Genomic DNA, 19,974 nt, shown 5'->3' on the forward strand with positions numbered 1-19,974 from the left:
TCTATTCTCTAGCATCTGTATTAGGTGGCTCACATAGAACTCCATTTTCTTGACCTCTATGGACATCTGGACACTCAAACACACAGAAAAAAAAAACTTGTAATGCTTTCTTCCACTGAAAGCCTTGTGGAATCCCACAGCTCTGTCACTTGACCGTCACCTCCAGAACTGCTTGTGGAGAAGGCCCTGAGGTTTTCTAAGGATAGCAGCCAGGCCAGAAAACTCAAACAAGCAGAAGCTTTTAAAGATAGAACGTTTGCACCTAGTGAGATGGCTCACCGGCGAAGAGTGCTTGCCTCCAAATCTGACCTGATCTGACCCTCAGAACCCAGCTCCCTCGGACTGTCCTCTGACCTCCACATGGGAACTATGGCACTGCATGCACACACAATCAATCCATCAATTATTGCAAAAATTTTTAGACATAAAGCTTTTGGAGGGATTGAGAGATGGCACAATCATAAAGTGCTTCCCACATAATCATGTAGCTTGGATCCCAAGCTCCCATGATAAGAAAAATAAATGAATAAATAACTAGGCATAGCAGCATGTGCCCTTGATGCTAGCTCAGAGAGAGGTAGAAATGAGCAATTCTGGTTTCTTGTTGATGAGGTGGTCTGGCCACATTAGCAGGGTCCAAAGCAAGAGAAGACCCTACCTCTGGCCTCCATATGTGACACAAAAATAAAGTACTATTTTCAATATGTAAAGTTCAGTGATAGACAAAGGCTAGTGTGAGATTTCCTCTAGCATGCTTCTACCTACCTTTTCTACTGTCAGTAACCCAGATTCTACCCAATGATGCACAGTAGCTGTTTCCTCTTCAGTTACCATGGCTACATTCAGACAAGGAAGAAGAGGTACAAAGTTACCTTCTCCTTTGAAGTAGGCTTCTTAGAGCTCCTCACAGAATTCCTCTTACATTTTATTGGCCAGAGTTGCATCAGGCCTCACTAGTTGGTCCCATGTCCACGCATGGCCAATGTGATTTTCTCTCCTCATTCACTGGCTCCCCAGATTGCAGGATGCAAATCTTGAATGACACCTCCTTCCTGGAACCTCCACATGCCCACTGCAGGGCATGTTTGTCCTATAAGGGCCAGGGACAAGTATTCTAAGCCTTTTCAGGCACATATCCTGTTGCACATTCCTTGTTTGGTGCTCTTACTGTTTGAGCCAGCCCTACCTCTTTGAGAGCATTCAAGAAACAAGTCCCTGGTAGTTTTGGCCTTCAGAGTGTGGCTTACTATATTTTTAAAATATTTATTTATATATGCATTTATTTATATGAGTACATTAGACACACCAGAAGAGGGCATTGGATCCCATTACAGATGGTTGTGAGCCACCATGCGGTTGCTGGGAATTGAACTCAGGACCTCTGGAAGAGCAGTCAGTGCTCTTAACCACTAAGCCATCTCTCCAGCCTATGGTTTACTATTTTTAAAAGGTTTACTTTTTAAAATCCAGAACCCAGATAGAGCCAGTGGGTAGTATCATCTCTGTGGGCAGCAGCAGGTGGTTGTCTCCTCCTCCTTTTTCTCCTCTTCCTCTTCCCCTCTTCCTTTTCTTCCTCCTCCTTCTCTTCTTCTTCCTCCACCTCTGCCTCTTCCTCCTTGAGACTTTGGGGCTTTGGTATATTTTAAAATGTCTTTGTATTTATATATGTGTGCCTACTTGTCTGTATGTGTGCCATATGTATGCAGTGTCCACAGAGGCCAGAATAGTTATCAGATCCCCTGGAATCAGAGTTAACAGGCAAGTTGTAAGCTGCTGTGTGTAGGTGCTGGGAACCAACCCTGCATCCTCTACAAGAGCAGCCAGTGCTCTTAACTACGGAGTATGTCTCCGGCCTTATTTTGTTCATTTAGAGTTATTCCTCCTAAAAGTTGGCAGTGTAGATTTAGTCAGAGGCACCTCGTGATGCTGCTTGTGTGTCCCTCTGCCCCTTGGGTTCCTGTACAGCTGAAGGCCAGAGCCCTCTCAGTTGTTGGTGGAGAAAAGAAGCTTCTAGATAGCGCTGTGCTTCCAAGAAAGATGCCCCCTTGATGAGGCACTGTTGTTGTGACTGCTGTGCCCAAGAGTTTTCAGACTTCCACCAATAGCCAGAAGGAGTCTGAAAGAGAAACTTCCCTTGTGGTTGTTATGCAAAGCTTGTCACTTCCTTATATACAGTTTTCAAAACTAAGAGTGCTTCATCCACGAAGCTAATGCTGCCCTCTGTTTCTATTTTTAAATTGTTAATGTAGCTCAGGCCAGGTGGTGTTACATACCCTTAATCCCAGCACTCAGGAGGCAGAGGCAGGAGGATCTCTGAGTTGGAGGACAGCCAGGACTACATAGAGAGACCTTGTCTCAAAAACACAAAGCAAAACAACAAAGTCACTCTGGGGCTGGACACTCCTGTGATCATGTCCTATAGCTCCTGTCACAGGAATCTACCCCAGTCCCCGCTGGGCAGTGTGTGAAGAACTAGAGGGTGGCACTGAGCTGTGGTGTATAACTGCAGACTTCCTGTGTCCTGGCACTGCACCCAGAGAATAGGGTCAGAGAATAAGAGGGTGATAGACAGGGTCTGGGATGCAGCTGTGGTACTTCCAGTGAAGTGGTCCCCACTGTGAGAACCCAGGGAACACTATTCACCATGCTGTCCTTGGGGTTCTTTGTGCTAGGACTGTCACAGCAGTGTGGGCCCCTCTGCCAGGCAGGTCTTTGTATCATTCCAAGAGAAAGTGGGGAGGAAGCCGGGACCAAGACATTCAAATTCAGAGCTGTGTGTTGACTTGTCATGGTCAATATGAACACAGTGAGCATCGGAACAGAGGTTCACATTCTCAGGAAAATCTCCAAGTGTGTTTTATGACTTTTGAAAACTGATTTTCAATGAACTGAATGTTGGTCTCGTCTATAGTGTTGGCAGAAGAGTCCAGAACTATCTTTTCTTACTGACCTTGTAACATGGGACTCTAACAATTAATTTAAAAGAATGTCTTTGAGAAAGCCTACCTTTCAGAGATTTGACTTTTCACAAGATACTAGGCCCTGGCTAATTCACAGGTGGTGAGCACTTGGTGAGACCAGTTGAAAGTACCTAGATGGGAGAGGTTTCTGGAACCTTCTGTGTGTGATCATTAAGACAAGCTGAGACCAAAGCCCTTCTGTTTGGGCAGGAAGGTTGGCAGAGGAAGACAAGCTGTCTGCCCCTTTCCCAGCCTCCACTGCGTTATAATGTGGCCTTGGAATTTCAGGGCATAACTGCAAGTGTGTGCTTGTCATCCCTGGGTCCTATACCTATCCATTGTTCATTAGCTGAGTTCACAGCCACCATTCCAGGAGGACCCGGAATGTATTCTATGTCAGCAGATACAAATGTGCAGACTTCTCTGCATTCCTTTATCCTGCTTGCTGGAGTACGGTTGGCTTAACATGGCGCTCATGATGCTGGAACAGAAAGATTGAGAATTGAAGGCTTCCGAGTCACTTGGGTCCCAGCCAAGGCTCTAGGGCTTTCCAGGAGCTGCCTTTGCCACTCCTGCATGCTCCTGCGGGTAGTATGGAGGCAGCCTGCCTCCAGCTGCTTTCCCTTTGCATCCCTCTACCACTTCTGTTCTGGATTGTAGCAACAAGTAGAAGGCCCCCTTCCTGGGCTAGCCTCAGCCTCCAAGGATCTTAACTTCCCACATGACTCCAAGAACAGGATGGGGTGAGCCTGGATCTGGTTCCATAGACATCCCTCTCATGGCTTGGGGGTGGCAGTTTTCTTAGAATTAATCTATGTTCATTTTCAAAAATTTTGAAAATAAAATTTAAAAAAATTACATTAAAACACACACATACACACACACACTGGGAGTGGTGGCACACGCCTTTAATGCCAGCACTTGGGAGGCACTGGCAGGCGGATTTCTAAGTTTGAGGCCAGCCTGGTCTACAGAGTGAGTTCCAGGACAGCCAGGGCTACACAGAGAATCCCTGTCTCAAAAAAAACAAAACAAAACAAAACAAAACCACACACACACACAAAAGGGGTTTTGATCTTGTTTCCAAAATTTACAGTGTACCCCATCAAAGCAGGTAGGGCTTTCTGCACCCAGTATTCCTGGTATTCCACCATCTCTCCATGCTGTTACTGTGACCTATGTTCCTGCTGTTACTTTATTCTTACTGACTTCAGAGTGGCCCCTTGATGAAGCTGTCGCATCTGCGTACTTGATACTCATAGTGAGTGTGTAAGTCTGGGCTATTGAACAGTCTCATCTCACCTGTGGTGACATCCTTCATGGCTGAGCTTTTGCATGTATCTGTGACATTTTCCTCAGGCAGAGTCCTCCTAACAGTTATTTGAGGCTTTTGATACATGCCAGTAGGTCATCCGCTGGACCCGGCTGCCCTGCCCAGGGTGACGCCCATTCTCACTGGTACTGTCCTGCCCACTGCACCCTGTGTCTGCAAGTTGTATTTTGTTGCCATCAAACTTGAGAAGCTCTCATGATCATGACACCCTTCATATCTGCAAAACTCCTCTTTAATATTTCTTTTTGTATGTTTATCTTTTTTCATAGTTTTTATGTCATCAAAAGAAGCTGCTTTGGGAAATGCTAGTTCTTAGCCCCTGGTTGGGGAGATGTGGTTAGGGTACCCAGCTCTGCATCCACAGAGGTAATGTGTGCTCTTCCCTCATGCACACAGACCATCACCAGCAGCCACCAGCAGAGAGCAGTGAGGAGATTGTGTGTACCAATATACCAGAACACTGCTCAGCAGGGAAAAAGAGCCAACCTGGACTCCCCAAGGCAGGTGGGATGGTTGCTAGGGGCAGCCAGAGAGTAAGGGGACTGCGTAGGTACAGAACTTCCATCCTAAAGTTGACTGTGTTAAGGATTGCACATGTACTCACTCACACTTAGATTAGGTGAATTTCATGGTATATGAATTCTACCTCCACCACAATTTTGAAAGGTGAAGCTGGAATGATGGCTCATTTTGTAAACTACTTTTCACATAATCATGACCAGAATTCAAGCCCTACAATGCACAGGAAATGCCAGGTGTCGTGTCCATAATTGTAATCCTAGCACTAGGGAATCAAGAGACAGATGGATAGATCCCTAGAGCATTCTGGCCAGCTGGCCTCACCTCAGTGATCTTCAGGTGCTAGTGAGAGATCCTGTCCCAAAAAATAAAGTGAGGACTCCTGAGAAACAGCACCAAGGCTAACATCTGATCTCCATCTACGAATGTGAACATACAGCCATGAGCGTGTGTCACACACACATACACACACACAGCAGGTCCATTTCTATGGAGTCCATGGGACAGCCACTGTAATGCACAACCCTTCAAGTGTACACACTGCAAGACCCATGTCTGCCCATCCTGGGAGCCCACAGCAATTCAGGCAGAAAGTACAGAGTGCTGAGATAGCAGAAGGGAAGAAGAGGTGAGAGTGGTCTTTGCACCCCAGGTGGAGTGGTAGTGCATGCCTTTAACCTTAGCACTTCTACATAAAGAGACCCCTGTCTCAAAAAAAAAAAGTCATGAAACTGGATAAATATGTCCCAGCTGTGACACTACACCTTTGGTCTGCCCTCTTTCCTGCTATTTTCAGAGTACATTACATTTTTTTATTTTCTTTCAAAGCCATTTCTCTGCTTTAAGAAGGTCACATGACCTTCACTCTAAGTCCATTGACAAGGCTCCCAGTTCCTGCCTCCACTAAGCCAGTACACTTTAGGTAAATACTAAAAGCCAGAAGCCAGATGGCTAAGTGCACCATTGTGCTTAACATGACAGCTTTAGGGAACCAAAAACGCCTGCCACCCTCCCCAGACTGCTCAGAAATACAAGTTTGTAATGGTCTGTTCACCTAAACACCTGGACTTGCCATTTCCCCTTTCAAGAGGAAGTACAAGATGCAGTTGAAACTTTGCAGTGTACTGCTATGATATTTTTAGAGGGAAAGAAGCATGTTAGGGACTGTGCAGATTACCCTGGGTAGGAAATGTGTGGATACAAATGTGGGACTTGTAAGCCCTGCCTCTTGCTAAAGGTACAGTGGTGTCATCCCCTCCCACTTCTCCCTCACAGGAGCTAGTGAGGCTAACCATTGAGAAGCAGGGCCGACCATCACCAACAAGCCCAGTGAAACCCAGTTCCCCATCCAGCAAGCCTGATGGGTAAGTCTGAGCAGACTCCTTGGTCCCTATGGGACCAAGCACACACTTTGGGACTGAGTCCCCACTTGACAAAGCAGTGAGAGCATTTGAGAAGCCGTGGGCAGCCCTAGTCCCCTTTCCAGTGGTAAGTTCTGGTGCTTTAAAATGTGTTTCACTGAGTTTCAGAGTGTTGTCTTGCACTGACAAGTTCAGCTGGGCAAGAGTGTATGGAAGGGAGTGGTTCTCAGCGCCTGCTTCTCCCCAGGCTACGTCACTGCACCATAAAGTCCCACGGGCTTCGCTGAGAGGTTAGGGAGACCTTGGGTTTTCAGTAGTCCAGCTAACAGGAGGCCAGTGGCACAGTGTTTCCTCAGTAAGCTGAGGGATGACCTTGTGGACAGCCTCACTCTTTTGCATTAGTTTCAAGGACTGGCCCATGTTAAATATGTGACACATTATTTTAAAGCAGCCCAGTAGCTGGTCAGTGATGAAACTCCATGGGAACCCCAAGACTGTGCATAGGGCTCCTCCTTGGGCCCCATCATTCCCTTAGCCCTCCCCTCACCCTCAGGAGCCACATGCGCTCTGACTTCATGTGATGCCTAGTTCTTTCCATTTCTCTAGCCAGCCTGAGCTCCCTCTAACAGACCGAGAAATGGAGATTCTGAGCAAGACAACAAGTGTGTCGCCATCTGCTGAACTGCTCCCAGACTCCACCGGTGAAGAGGTCGCACCCCCCAAGCCCCCTTTACCTGGCATCCGGGTGGTTGATAACAGGTAATTGTAAACTCTTTTGAAGTTTTTTTTTTCCTAGAGCCTACCTATGTATGACCTAATGTGGGGAGTGGGTGGTAGAATGAGCCAAAGGATAATGGTGTGCTGGGGTAAACGCTCCAGCGGCTTGGCGCTGTTAAGAAGAATGTCTCTGGCCCGGGCCCTTACACAGACTGTGCTCTTTCAGCTCGCCCTAGGTCTCTATCCAGTAAAAACAATCGTGATTTACTATGGGAGGAAAATAATCTTTTTTGGTTTGGGTCTTTGGGCATTGATAGAGTGATTGGCAAGAGGAGAACAGGAGTATGAAAATTAGGTGTGGAAAAAGCTTCATTCATGTCTAAAGCACTCTTGTTTGTGATGTACCGTTTGCCTGGATTTTCTGTCTCTTCTAGTCCACCAGCATTACCACCCAAGAAAAGGCAGTCTGCTCCATCCCCTACCCGGGTGGCTGTGGTTGCCCCCATGAGTCGGGCTACCAGTGGCTCCAGTTTGCCTGTTGGAATCAATAGGCAGGTAATGAAGTCCTGGTTCTGTTGGGCAACTAGAAATGGAGTTTGAGGATTGTGTCCTAGTGCTGAAAGTCACCTGGTAGTCTTTGCACCCACTCTTACTTACATCTAGAGACTTGTACAGGAGCAAACCATAGCCATCCTCTTCCCCGCCCCCATGACATGGGCATCTTCCAAGGGCATCCCTGTTGAAACACTCCCACACTCCTCCCAGTTCCTTTCTCATCGTATCCTGATCCTACACTGACATCAGAAATGGCCTCCAAGCTTAGACAGGCTTTTCTCTGAGCTAGTGAGCATGCCAGCTTCTTGTCCCTGGTCTCTGCTGTCTTTCCAAGGATGACTAAAGTTCCTTTCCATTCTTCCCAAGGACTTTGATGTTGAATGTTACACCCAGAGGCGCCTGTCAGGAGGCAGCCGCTCCTGCGGTGGTGAGTCTCCTCGCTTATCCCCCTGCAGCAGCACGGGCAAGCTCAGCCGGTCAGATGAACAGCTGTCCTCCCTAGACAGGGATAGCGGGCAGTGCTCACGGAACACAAGCTGTGAAACACTAGGTAAGCCATCACAACCCTCCAAAGCTCCCTGGGGTCTTTTGATTCTGGGATCAAGTCATCTGATACCCAAGTATTAGCTAGATGACCTTAGTCAAATTCTTTAAAATCCAGCCTCAGTCTCCTCATCTACAGAATGAAGATGGTGTCTGCTCAGAAAGAGTCTGAACGTATGTATGGAGTAACAGTGTGAAGTCACATAGCAGATACTCAGGCAGTTATCTCCTTACAGGTAGCCTGGCACTATTCAGCTAACTCATCATGTGCACATACGGTTTTCTCTGAGGGAGGGAGCTCCTGAAGGTATTGACAGAGGTTAAAAGCGTTGAGCAGCCTCCTATCCGTGTCAGGCACCACTGACCAAGGTCAGCAGGACCATTTGGCAGGAGCTTGCTGGTATCAACCTGTTTGTGTCCTGGAAATTAGATACTTTTTCCTTCTGAGAAGGTGTCCTAAGCACAAAGGAGAGATTGTCAGCAGGCTCCTGTCCGAGGAGGCTAACCTACAAAGAATTAACTGCTGATAATATGGAGACACTGTTAGGAGCCACTAGTGGGAATCAGAAAACTGAGGAGACATTGCTCTGAGGGGGTGGCCTAGAGCTAGTGAAAGTCACTTATGGATGCTGGTGCATGGACAAACTCTGAGACCAGAGACATGCTGTTTTCTTAGGTATGGTAAAGAAGGATGGGGAGAGGGTAGCACATGCATGTAAGCCCTGCATTTGAGAGGCAGAGGCAGAGGATTTGTGAGTTCCAGGCCAGCCTGGTCTACAGAGAATTTCAAGCCAGCCAGGACTGCTGAGTGAAGCCATGTCTCAAAAACAAATAAAAAGTGGGAATAAGGTGCTAGAGAAAAAAGAACTTTCAAGAAAATGCATCAAAATGTAAACTGTGATGGTCAGCTCTGAGTTTTAATTTCATGATCATTTGCCATCTTTTGCCTTGTATCTTTTATTTTTTAAGTAACCAAATTGTAAAATGTAGGAAAATGAGAGAGAGAGAGAGAGAGAGAGAGAGGCAAAGAGGGAGAGAGAACGTGTACATGTGTGTGTGAGAATACATGCGCATATGTGTGTGCATACACATCAAAGTACAAAGACAGAGACCAATATAGCTATGTCACCATCTCAGCACCTCCAGATAAAGGCTAGTTAAGGAGAAGCCTATGGGAGAGATCAAACATAAAGCCTGCCTTGTGTGAGGGAGGTAGAGCAGAGCGGGTGGGGCGATGGCTCTGGAGGATGCAACTAATGAATGTTTCCTGTCTGGTTTGCAGATCACTATGACCCCGACTATGAATTCCTCCAGCAAGACCTCTCCAATGCAGACCAGACCCTTCCACAGGCAGCCTGTAGCCTCAGCCCACTGCCGGAGTCCCTGGGGGAATCTGGGCCTCCATTTCTTGGCCACCATTTCCAGCTGCCTCTGGGAAGCTGTCCCCAGCAGGAGGGACAGCAGACAGACACTCCACCTGCCCTTCCTGAGAAGAAGCGTAGGAGTGCAGTCTCCCAGACCACGGACAGCTCTGGCTGCAGGGTGTCCTATGAGCGACACCCCTCACAGTATGACAACATCTCAGAGGGTGACCTGCAGAACCCAGTCCCTGTCCAGCCTGTGCCCTACCCGTCATTTGCTGCTATCCTGCCCTTTCAGCAGGGAGCTTCCTCCGCCCCTGCTGAGTTTGTGGGTGATTTCAGTGTTCCTGAGTCAGTGGGTGACCCAGAGAAGCCACCTCCTCTACCAGAGAAGAAAAACAAACACAGTAAGTTTTTTGCGCTCTCTGTGAGCACATTGTAACCCTCAGCAGTGCTGTATCTGCTTAGCCCAAACATGAGACCAAAATCAAGCCCATGACCTCTTTCTTTCATCTAGGACAGGCTAATAGGTACACACGTGGTCATGTCCAGAGACCCAATACTATTATTACTCATGGTCCCCAAAAGTCTGATTAGTTTACCTCTCCTCTGAAGTCTTTGAAATCACAGGCCTCATGCCTCCAGGTATGTCTCATCTATAAATGTAACCCGTTGACCCTTTGCCTTAACAAAGGCAACTGACTGTCATGGCATACAGACCCAAATGGTGGCAAAGGCACCTGAGTGTCATGGCACACAGGGCAGCACTGTCACAACATGTACATGAAATAGGACCAGAGCCTATCTAGGCCTCAGAGGGATGTCCCTAGTGAGGACAGGGTGCTCACAGTGACCCGGATGAGAGCTTGCGGGCTGGAGAGGGCTGAGTTCAGCTCTTGGACAGATGTTATTAGGCTGGGTGGATCTGGAAGGTGGAATGCTTGTATTTTGGACAGTTTCCAACTGTAAGTTTGCCACAGTATTACTAAGTAACATTGTGGACATTCCATCTTTTGTCTTCCCTCCCCAACTGCTCCACATGGGAAACTTGCAGGCCACACTGCCTCGCTCTCTCCTCACCTCACTAACACTGTTCTCAGATTCCCCCTAGCAATCCAGATGTCACCATTTTGATGTGTGTGGCCACATCAGTCACACAGCCCAACTGTCCCCTTACCATGGTATGAATATTGTACGAATATCGAAATATTGCACTTAAGTGGCCTAATAAGGACTTCCTACTCCCAAAAGAAGGCCTGCCTCGTTACACCCAGCAGAGCTGTCCAAGGACCAGAGCAGCCTAGTTTGTAACCACACCCTGACTCCCAAGATGTCTCACAGCTTTGGGATGGCCTTGTTGGGATGGTCCCCAGCTAGAGAGGGCTGGTCTACAAACCCTAATGATGTCATTCCATGTGTCCTATAAGTTGGCTCATTACAGATCAAGCTCTGCAGAGAGAACACTCAGCAGTTGGGAACAGATCTTTCTGGGCTTCTTCTCCCCTTCCCCTGACCCCCAATGCTGGAGCATTATTAACATCGGGAACCACCTGCTTTCCCATCAAAAGAGTTCTACGGACTAGGGTGTGGAACAGGATTCTGTCTATCAAACTATACCAGATGAGTGGTGAAGCCTTCTGCTTGCACCTCTTAGAACAAGTGTGACCCAAAACCCTCGAGCAGAGCCTGCAGAGAAAGTAGTGGCAGACAGGGAGAGCAAGGCCATTGCATCTGTTCCTCTCAAGTCTTGAGTGGCTAAAATGGGTTTTTGTGGCAGGAGAAGCAACTGAAGCTCTGTCCTACTGTGGCTAGAGCACCTTCCCTTGCAGATTCCTTAGGGCAACCAAGAGTTCAAGGTGATGGCACTGAGTAGAAGCTTTTGTTGTTAGTTTTCCAGGCCAGGCCTCAGAGCAGCAGGTGAGAGGCAATATGGGTTCACATGGATTTGAGCCTGGCCATGTCTGAGTACACCCAAGCCCAGAAGGAAGCTTTGCCTTCCATCTTTAAGACCTACTGTGTTGTCAACAAAGATCTTCCTCCCCTCCCCCACCCCCAATGAAAGGGTCATCTTTCTATGTTCAGTGAAAGAGCCCCACACTTGAAGCACCCTGAGCTCAGTCCTGTTCCAGAGCCTGCCCTTCACTCCCTGAGGAGACCACGGGAGAGTTCACTGGGAGAGCTGGTGGGAAGCTGATGGAAGTACTTTGGAGAAAATGAGGAGTGAATGTCAGCCCTTATACTGACACCTCTAAAGTGGTTCTGATGTCATAGTATGTCCTCACTAAAGGGTGCCCCAACATCACTTCTTGTTAAGAGTAGCCCATAGGCCAGGCGGTAGTGGCGCATGCCTTTAATCCCAGCACTCGGGAGGCAGAGACAGGCAGATTTCTGAGTTCGAGGCCAGCCTGGTCTACAGAGTGAGTTCCAGGACAGCCAGGGCTACACAGAGAAACCCTGTCTGAAAAACCAAAAAAAAAAAAAAAAAAGAGTAGCCTTGGGAGTACCTAAACACTGTAGGGTGCTGATATTCCCAGAGCCCATGTCTGAAGAAGTGTATGCAGGCAAGCAGCCCCAGCTTTGCTGGCTGTTCGTGCATCTACGTCACTGCCCAATATGGAAAAGTCCTGGGAGGGCGAATCTCACTGCTGTTCTTTTGTGTGTAGCTGGCAGGTCTCTACCAGAACTCAGCATCAGGAGGTTCTGAAGGCCCGGGGAGACCAGCTTGATGGCACATTAGGTAGAGTAGGTTGTTTGGCTCTTCTAGAAAGCCAGTGCTGGGGCTAGGGTCACCCTTAGACTGTGACTGAGCAGGGATACAGCAGCATTGCTGAGGGGCAGTGAGAGTACTTCTCTTCCATGGTCAGCTGTGAGGAACACAGCCATGTTCTGTCAGTCCATAGCAGAGCCAAAAAGGTCTGTATTCTATGAAATAAACATGGCTACCTTCCTTTCAGCAAAAACACCAGAGGACCTCCCAAGAGAGAGTACCTTTGCCAACACTCTAGGCCCCACATGGGGTGCCAGGGAGAAGGGCACTCTCTGCCTCAGGCTGGCTTTCCTCTGCCTTCTAAACAAGGGGCTCCTGGCACTTGGGGTGTGACCTAAGAAGAAAGTTTCTGCCTGGAAGATGCTGAAGGCTGATGTCCTGTGTCTGTCACACATTGACATAGATCCTTTGGTCCTAAGACCAGGCTCCTTCATAGCTGTCATTTTTGCTGTCTGTATGAGTGAATTAATATTCAGTTCTAACTAGGTATGAAAGGGCCAACACTGTCCTCTCTACTGGTTCTTCCATATATGTAGGGAGGGTTCCAGTGCCTAGGGTAGAGATAGATGGAAGGCCAGCCTTGACTTCCCTCTGCTCTCAGGGCAGCTTTCACAACCCTAGATATAATGCTCTAGAACCCTCTAGCTCTGTGGACACTGAGGCCCAAGTTACTCAGGAACAGAGCACACACTGACCACCATCACAGGAGGCTGCCTGCCCTGCACCTGCTGTGTGGAGAGGGGCCTGTGAGGATGAGGTCATGACATGTGGCAGCTGAGCTTTGATCCTCTGGCTTCTCAACTCCCCAGGCACTTGAGGACCCTGCTGTTGTTGGCTGCCACCCTGCTGAGGCAAAGAGGCTGGCCTGCCAGGCAGACAGGTTGTGATAGGCAGCTTAGCCTCCATGTGCAAGGGGATGGAGCAGATGTATCAGTTAGCATTTGTCTCCCTTACCCTCTGTCCCTCTTGCTGGCCTGGCCTGCATCTTTCCAGATAGAAACAGTGAGCTAACAAGTCCCTAGAGGTACTTGCTGGAAAAGTGTTTAATTCACCCATTCTACAAATGTTTGTGGAATCAGACATAGGTCCTGCCCTGCTAGAGCTTGCAGCCCTTATATCAAAGGCAGTAGTGAAGCCTGTTCCACATCGCTATCTCCCACTACAATTCCTTTAGATTCCTGCCATCTCTGAATAGACTTAGAGTCATTTTAAGCTACTGTGTGATGTAGGTCAGGCCCACATAATTCCCAAGTGGAGTCCTGCTATGGGTGGTTCCTGGTGCTCAGAACAAAGCCCTCTGCCGGCAGCCTCTCTAGAATGCAGCCCAGTCTTCCTCCCTGATTGTATGCATGCTGCGCTCTGTCCACCCTTTCTACTTTCCCATCTTGGGCCTTTGTGTCACCGGTGGACTAGGGTAGAAGATCCTGGCCCATCCTCATGTTACCCTTCCATAGTCTAAAGCAGCACCCACAGCCACCACACTTTTTCTTTTTCTGTGGGGCTACACCACCATATGTATGTGGGTATGTGTGTATTCTGTTGACCGAATGAGCGTATGAACCCCATAAGGTAGAGGATCCACCTTGCTGGTCCTGTGTATCTCCAGCATCTGTGCCCATGCCTACATGTACAGTACCACATCCTCAGCTGACAGTGAGTAAAGGCCACAGACGGCTAGGTACAAACTGTAAGAGAACCAGAGGGATCGGGTGAGAAGGCTGTGGATGGGGAGCCCCAGGCACAGTAGGTCAAAGGTAAGACTTGGGAAAATCAGCAGCCCTGTGTGTGTGTTCGTTATTTGCTCCAAGATAATACAGGCAAGGCTAAGCCCAAGGGCAGGCTGAAGCTGAACAGGCCCTCAGAGCCTCTGGTATTGCTGAGGGTGGAAACCCCCAGCCCCTGTGCAGGAAGGGAGCAAAGTGCCCCCTTGTACTCTCTTTAACAGAACCTTATGTTTGTAGAGCCATTTTAGGATCACAACAACATTGAATGGAAAGTACAGAAATTTCCCATATTCACAATCTCCCCCAATGTCGGTAGCCGTGGCAGAGAGGGATATCGGTTACATTGGAAGGACAGGACAGTCATCACATCCAGAGCCCACCATGCACTGGAGGGTTCTGTGTGACCAGCTGGGTGATGGCATGTATCCACCTCTGTAGTAGCACCCAGAGTAACATTCCTGCTCCTCAGGGCCCCAAGAGCACAAGAGCTGGTGGGACAGCTCTCTGGGCTCCACACTGGTGAGAACAGCAGCCCCTTCTGTCCACAGTGCTGGCCTACATGCAACTGCTGGAGGACTATTCAGAGCCACAGCCCTCCATGTTCTACCAGACACCGCAGAGTGAGCACATCTACCAGCAGAAGAACAAGATGCTCATGGAAGTCTACGGCTTCAGCGACTCCTTCTGCGGTAGTGACTCCACGCAGGAGCTGGCCCCTCCACCCGCTCTGCCTCCCAAGCAGCGGCAGCTGGTAAGCAGTTCCCCATCTGTGTTCTTAGCACTGCTGCAGATGACCAGAGCTTCCAGTCCTAACAGGCCTCCAAGAACTGGAGTGGTCCTTGTGGGGCCAGGTTGAATCTGCTTCTCATCCATGGTAGAACCCTAGACTTAGGTGTGTTCAAGTCACTGTGTCCCACTTGGTGCCTCCACTTCCTTCCCAGATACTCAGCAGCAGCTTGTCCCTTACAAGATGGCAGCCATCTTCCTACCCTGGGGTCAAAGGACCTACTGCAGAACAGCCTGTGTAACTGAGACAGACTTGCGCTCAAAATGGTTGATTCCCTGCTGACAGTCTCTTGTGCCTTCCCTTTCTTCTTTGGCTCTAACATAGGCCTCATAGACAGGAGGGACTTAATCAAAGCACAGAGCGCTGTCTGTGTGCAGCCATCTGTGTGCTTGACTTCCATAATGGGCCTAACTGTATGGAGTGACTTCTATCCCATCCCTGGCCAGCGATGGCCCCATGGGAACAAATTCCACAGAAGCAGGACAGCTTTAGACAGAGCTCCTTTGTGCTGTAAACCCAGCAGTGGCCTTTGCATGCCTCTGCAATGGATCCTGCGCAGCTGTCACACTCACCAGGGGTGGCAGAGTGCTGAGCCTCCTCATGCTCCCAACCTGCTTTATACATTGGGTGGGTTCAAGGTCAGAATCTCTGGGCCAGCCAAACTCTGCAGAGGGGAGATCTTAACCTTTGCAGAGCTGTGTGGGCTGCTTTGCTATCTTTCTGGTCAGTCCAGTCTCTGGCAAGAAAAGGGATATGTGTGTGTTGAGCTAAAAAGCCCTTTTCTGTGGATTGTGAAGAAGTGGGCCCTGTTTACCTTGTAGTACCTGGGGCTTAGCATAGCCTCAGGCTTCTGAGTTGTTCAGCCTTTGCAGCCAGCTAGCTAAGCAGACATTTACTTCTGCCAAGAAGCTCTCAGCTGACAGAGGCAGCCTCTTCTGGAGATGAAAGGTTGAGCTAAGATCTGGGAACCTTGGGTCTCAGCCCTGTCCATGGTGCTACACGGGATCTAAACCCAAAAGGTCATGGAAATAGAAATGGTGACTCAAGGAACCATACTGACCACACCTTGCTGAGGTTGCTCCTCCATGACCTGTGTGTTTCCCTGGATATCTCTGTAGTGAAAAGTCCATAGATTCTGAACATCTGGAGGCAGATTCCTCTCACAAATGTGGAACAGAACCATTCCAAGCATGTAACATGAAGCAGCCTGTCCCGCCATGCAGCAGGGTAGGGATAGATCAGCCAGTTTGGGACCTCCCCAGACAGGTTCAGGTGCACACAGTCCTCCTCACAGTTCCTGATATCCCCACTGCTCATAAGAGAGGCTGGGAACTAGAAGAACTTATCCCTAGGCCACAGCTATCCAAAGACCTAGAAATCAAACCCAACTCCAGGTGAGCCCTGACCAACCACAGATCCTAGTTGCTAGTTGTGTCCTATCTCCAATACACATATGTAGGAGCTATGCACATCTTACACACAAGGGTGATAATAGCAATTACACTTCTTCACATACAATGATAGGTGGGATTTACAGTGCTATATGCATGGTACTTCATTTAATCCTCTCCCAATGCACACACAAGATGTAAGAGTTCTCCACAGTTTCCAGGACCCTGACCGCCAAGCTCTCTAAGAAATGCCCAAGGCCAGTAGGTGGTCTCTAATGAGGCCTAAATTCAGGCACAGGGGTCTTGAGCCTGGGGTCTGAGCTCTGAATCCAGAATGACCACATAGGTCTGCCCAGCTCTGAAGAGCTCATCATTCTGGGGCAGTCCAAGACTGTATGACTTGAGCCCAGTTGTCCTCTGAGAGTTGGCATTACAATCTGCCATAGACAGAATAGCAAGATCTCTCATTTAGGCAGCCTTTTGTGCCAGACAGCCATCCCTTGTGGGCCCCCTCAGCGGTGTTAGTTAGACTCCACAGCCGTACTGCCTGTGCTGACCATTCTCTGCTTTCTCCTCCTCCCTGCCTTCTATTTTGCCCTCCGCCCAGCAGGCCTCCTATGCTGCTTCTTCCTTCTCTGTCTCCTACTGTGTCCAGCAAACTAAAGTGGCCTTCACCCCCGAGGACGGCAGTGCCGCTCAGGGCCTCAGTGTATCCGTGTCTAACTCCTTTCTCAACCGGCACGGCAGCTTGCCTGTGCCCTCGGTGAGTCTCCCCCCCTGCTCTTCCTCACTTGGAAACTCATGCAGTTAGTGCTTGAAGCCTGTGCTCCTGGATGCTGCTGCTGCTGCCTGTCACCAGTGCTGTCCTCCTGTAGACCCACCTGGCACAGAAGGAATCTGAATACTTGCTTCCCTGGGCCTTGGGGACTGTGGTTAGGGGTTCGGGCATGACACTGGCACAGAGCAGAGCTGCTTCTGCTGTTGTGTTCTGCTCTCCCAGGGGCCTGTGTCTGCACTTAAGAGGGAACTACCCTCATATAGGAAGCAGGGCAGAGGGGGGCAAGTGACTAGGTGCAGAGTGGTGGCTAAGTAAACAACCACCCCAAGGCCCTGTGGCTTATAGCAGTAGCCCTTTGTTTTTGCTCAGAACTCAAGTTAGGAGGATAGTGTGAATCTGTCCAGGCAGACATCTTTGGGAGCTAGGACAGTTGGGCTAGTTTGTCACCAGTGTCAGGCTGGTCTAGGCTTGTTCTTGTAGCAGCTGGCAGGGTTTCAAGGCAACAAATGGAAAAGTGTCAGGTGCCCTGACTCAGGGTCAACACATGGCAGCCACTCAATGGAATCACAAGGATCACTGTTTGCAGGGGGGGTTGGGGGGGTGGAGCCCTGCTCCTGAGGGGAGGACTGCCTGTCACCCTGACACAAGACAATGTGGAAAGGGCTAGCCAGTCTGTAGACCGCTCAGTGGTGACAGAAGGAGGCCTGGCTTTCTGGAGTCTGCATCTGCCCCAGAGCCAAGGCAGCCACCTTTACTCCTGTGATCTCAATTGAGGCTCAGAGGGGAAAAGAATGGAGCCAAGTTCGCTCCCTTGAAGCAGCTTGAGCTCAAGTATTGACTTCTCCCTGGGCCTCAGAGTCTTCTTGAGGTCACAGTGTGATTGAGAGAACTGTATCAAACCACATGAAGCGCCGTGTGTGTGGGAAGCAGAGAAGCTGTCACTGCCCTTCTTGAGTTCTGCCCTTGGTCTTGTCCTGCTTCTATCCTGTGCTCAGGAGTAGGGCACATTACTTCAGCCTTCTACTCCTCAGCTCCCCCATGAAAGGCTTGGGTAGGGGATCGTAAAACCTACCCAGGTTTCCAGGGGTTGGTTGGTTGGTTGGTTGGTTGGTTGTTTTTGTCTGCTGTCTACCTTTGTCTAGGGTTTGCAGTTCAATGCCCAGGGCCTTCAGGAGGACTTGTGGTGTAGAGCCTCCCTTCTCATAGCGCTCAGTCATGCTGGGTATATAGGACAAGCTGAATCACCTCTGCCCTACCACACAGATGAAGGCACCTCTAGCAAGCTCCCTCCACAGACCTTGCAGAGCTTGGTTTTAGATAATCCTGGTCCTTGACTGTTAATACACAAGCACACACACCCCTAGGAATTTCTCCTCATTCCTCTGAGCTGTTAGCAGAGGACTGTGGATGAACTGGGCTGTTTGCTATAGAATTGCAGACAAGGGCGTTTTCTTAGGTTTGGATCTGAGTGTGTAACTGCTGTGGAATGTTGAGGAGGCATCTTACACTTGTGACTGTATTCTTAGCCCCAGCTCGAGTCCAAGGGTCCCCACTAAAAGCATATGTTATTTCAATGAAAGGGAAGAGTCTTGGGAACCATGCTTGGAGTGTGTGTCAGCTGGTAGATCGAACCCCATGCAGTGATTTAGTGTCTTGCCAGTTCTACAGTCTCTGGGTGATTCTAAGAGGAGCTTAGACATGGGATTCCACAGTGTGATCAGAGCAGGTGTGGGTTAGCTATAAGGATGAAAAGGGGGAGCCACATACAATCAGTAAGGACAGTGAGATAAGCTGACGGACTGGCTAAAGCAAGGTGTGAGTGGCACCACAAGCTGCCAAGCTTCTTGGGCCTCGGATGCTGTACCAGGCACTTCTTCCTGTCCTAGACTTCCCTCTACGGCTTTCCAGGTTCTGCCATCTTGTGGGCTGCTTGCGGTGTCCTCACTGTCGCTTAGCTCTGGAACTGCAGCTCTCCCCACACCTGTGTCCCAGCCGACCAGTTGCATGTCTCTTCTCTGTCCTGAACAATATGAGTTGGGTCCCTATGTGTGTTGCCCTTAAGCAATAGTAACAGCATTCAGGCTCTCGATGGCCACAAGGGTGGTCAATCCCTGTGTATGCTGTGGAGTGTGCAGTAGAGAGTCGCCTCCCCCACCCCAGGCTGTCCTGGGCAGCTTTTCTTTACCAGCTCCCATTCTAAATGCTGCCACAAGACCTGCTGGGATGCCAGACTGTGGACAGGTTTCTCTCTCATCCAGTTCTGGTCAAGTAAAATAGGTAGTTGATTCCACTTTGAGAGGTTATGTTTAAATGCCCATAATGATGCTTATGATTTAAAACAAAAATCTTTGAAATATAAAAGCTAAATGTAGCCAGGTTGTGGTAATATATGCCTTTATTCCCAGTACTCCAGAGGCAGAGGCAGAGGCAGGTAGCACTCTATGAGTTCAAGCCAACATGGTCAGCAGAGCAAGTTCTAGGACACCCAGGGCTACATAGAGAAACCCTGTCTTGAATCTCTCACCACCCCAACCACCCCCAAAAAAGAAAGCTAAGTATATGTCAGCATGGACCCCAGTGTTTTAAAAGGGCTGTACAGCAGCTGCTATCTCATTCTGGGCTCAGACAGGCCTTTCTTTCTCTGAGTTGCTAGATCCAGGCTTTGAGGCATCACACATGAGTCCTTCAGAAGACCTAGGCCTCATATAAACATTTGGCTTCTGTGCTGTGGCCAGAGCCCCATCCTAAGATGTAGGGCTGGCTCCTTAACTCTACCAATGTCCCCATGTCTCTCCTGGTCATGAACTATCCCTGAAAATTCACCCAAAGCTACCACAGAGACCATGAGCATAACACCTCTAAAAACCAAACATGAACCAAGGAGAAATAGAGAATAAGGGAGTAGGGTGGGCAGGAAAGGTGTGTCCATGATGGGGCACAAAGACAGGTTCAGGCAGCTTGGCATCCCTCCAGCCACCCTCACTTGGTCCATGCCATCTTGGCCTAAGCAAAGCCAAATCACACATCAGAGAGGAAGGGATGTGGGGTGGGGTGGGGGTTAAAGCCCAGTAGGCCAGGGCCAGAGAGGGCCCTGGTATTGCTTAGGGCCACTTCCCTGCTGGCTTGCTCCCTGGGCTTGCTTGCCTGGCTTCCGGGTTTCCATGAAAGATTTCCTGCA

At 49.2% G+C, this 19,974-nt stretch overlaps 1 protein-coding gene across 12 annotated transcripts in view; it reads left to right on the plus strand.

The window, feature by feature from the left end:
- The window catches only part of Rapgef1 (Rap guanine nucleotide exchange factor 1), a 123,297-nt gene that overhangs the window by 78,307 nt on the left and 25,016 nt on the right, over nt 1-19,974 (plus strand). For 5 of the 12 annotated variants that reach the window (XM_031369587.1, XM_031369584.1, XM_031369588.1 and 2 more), the window contains 7 exons: nt 6,088-6,176; nt 6,780-6,932; nt 7,325-7,445; nt 7,812-7,995; nt 9,271-9,756; nt 14,389-14,591; nt 16,626-16,781. In XM_031369587.1, coding sequence (XP_031225447.1) covers nt 6,088-6,176; nt 6,780-6,932; nt 7,325-7,445; nt 7,812-7,995; nt 9,271-9,756; nt 14,389-14,591; nt 16,626-16,781 — 1,392 coding nt within the window. The remainder of the gene's footprint in view (nt 1-6,087; nt 6,177-6,779; nt 6,933-7,324; nt 7,446-7,811; nt 7,996-9,270; nt 9,757-14,388; nt 14,592-16,625; nt 16,782-19,974) is intronic. The other 7 variants (XM_031369596.1, XM_031369591.1, XM_031369594.1 and 4 more) reach the window with 2 other exon arrangements.

The sequence above is a fragment of the Mastomys coucha genome, unplaced genomic scaffold, assembly GCF_008632895.1.
Source record: "Mastomys coucha isolate ucsf_1 unplaced genomic scaffold, UCSF_Mcou_1 pScaffold15, whole genome shotgun sequence".
Classification (NCBI taxonomy): domain Eukaryota; kingdom Metazoa; phylum Chordata; class Mammalia; order Rodentia; family Muridae; genus Mastomys; species Mastomys coucha.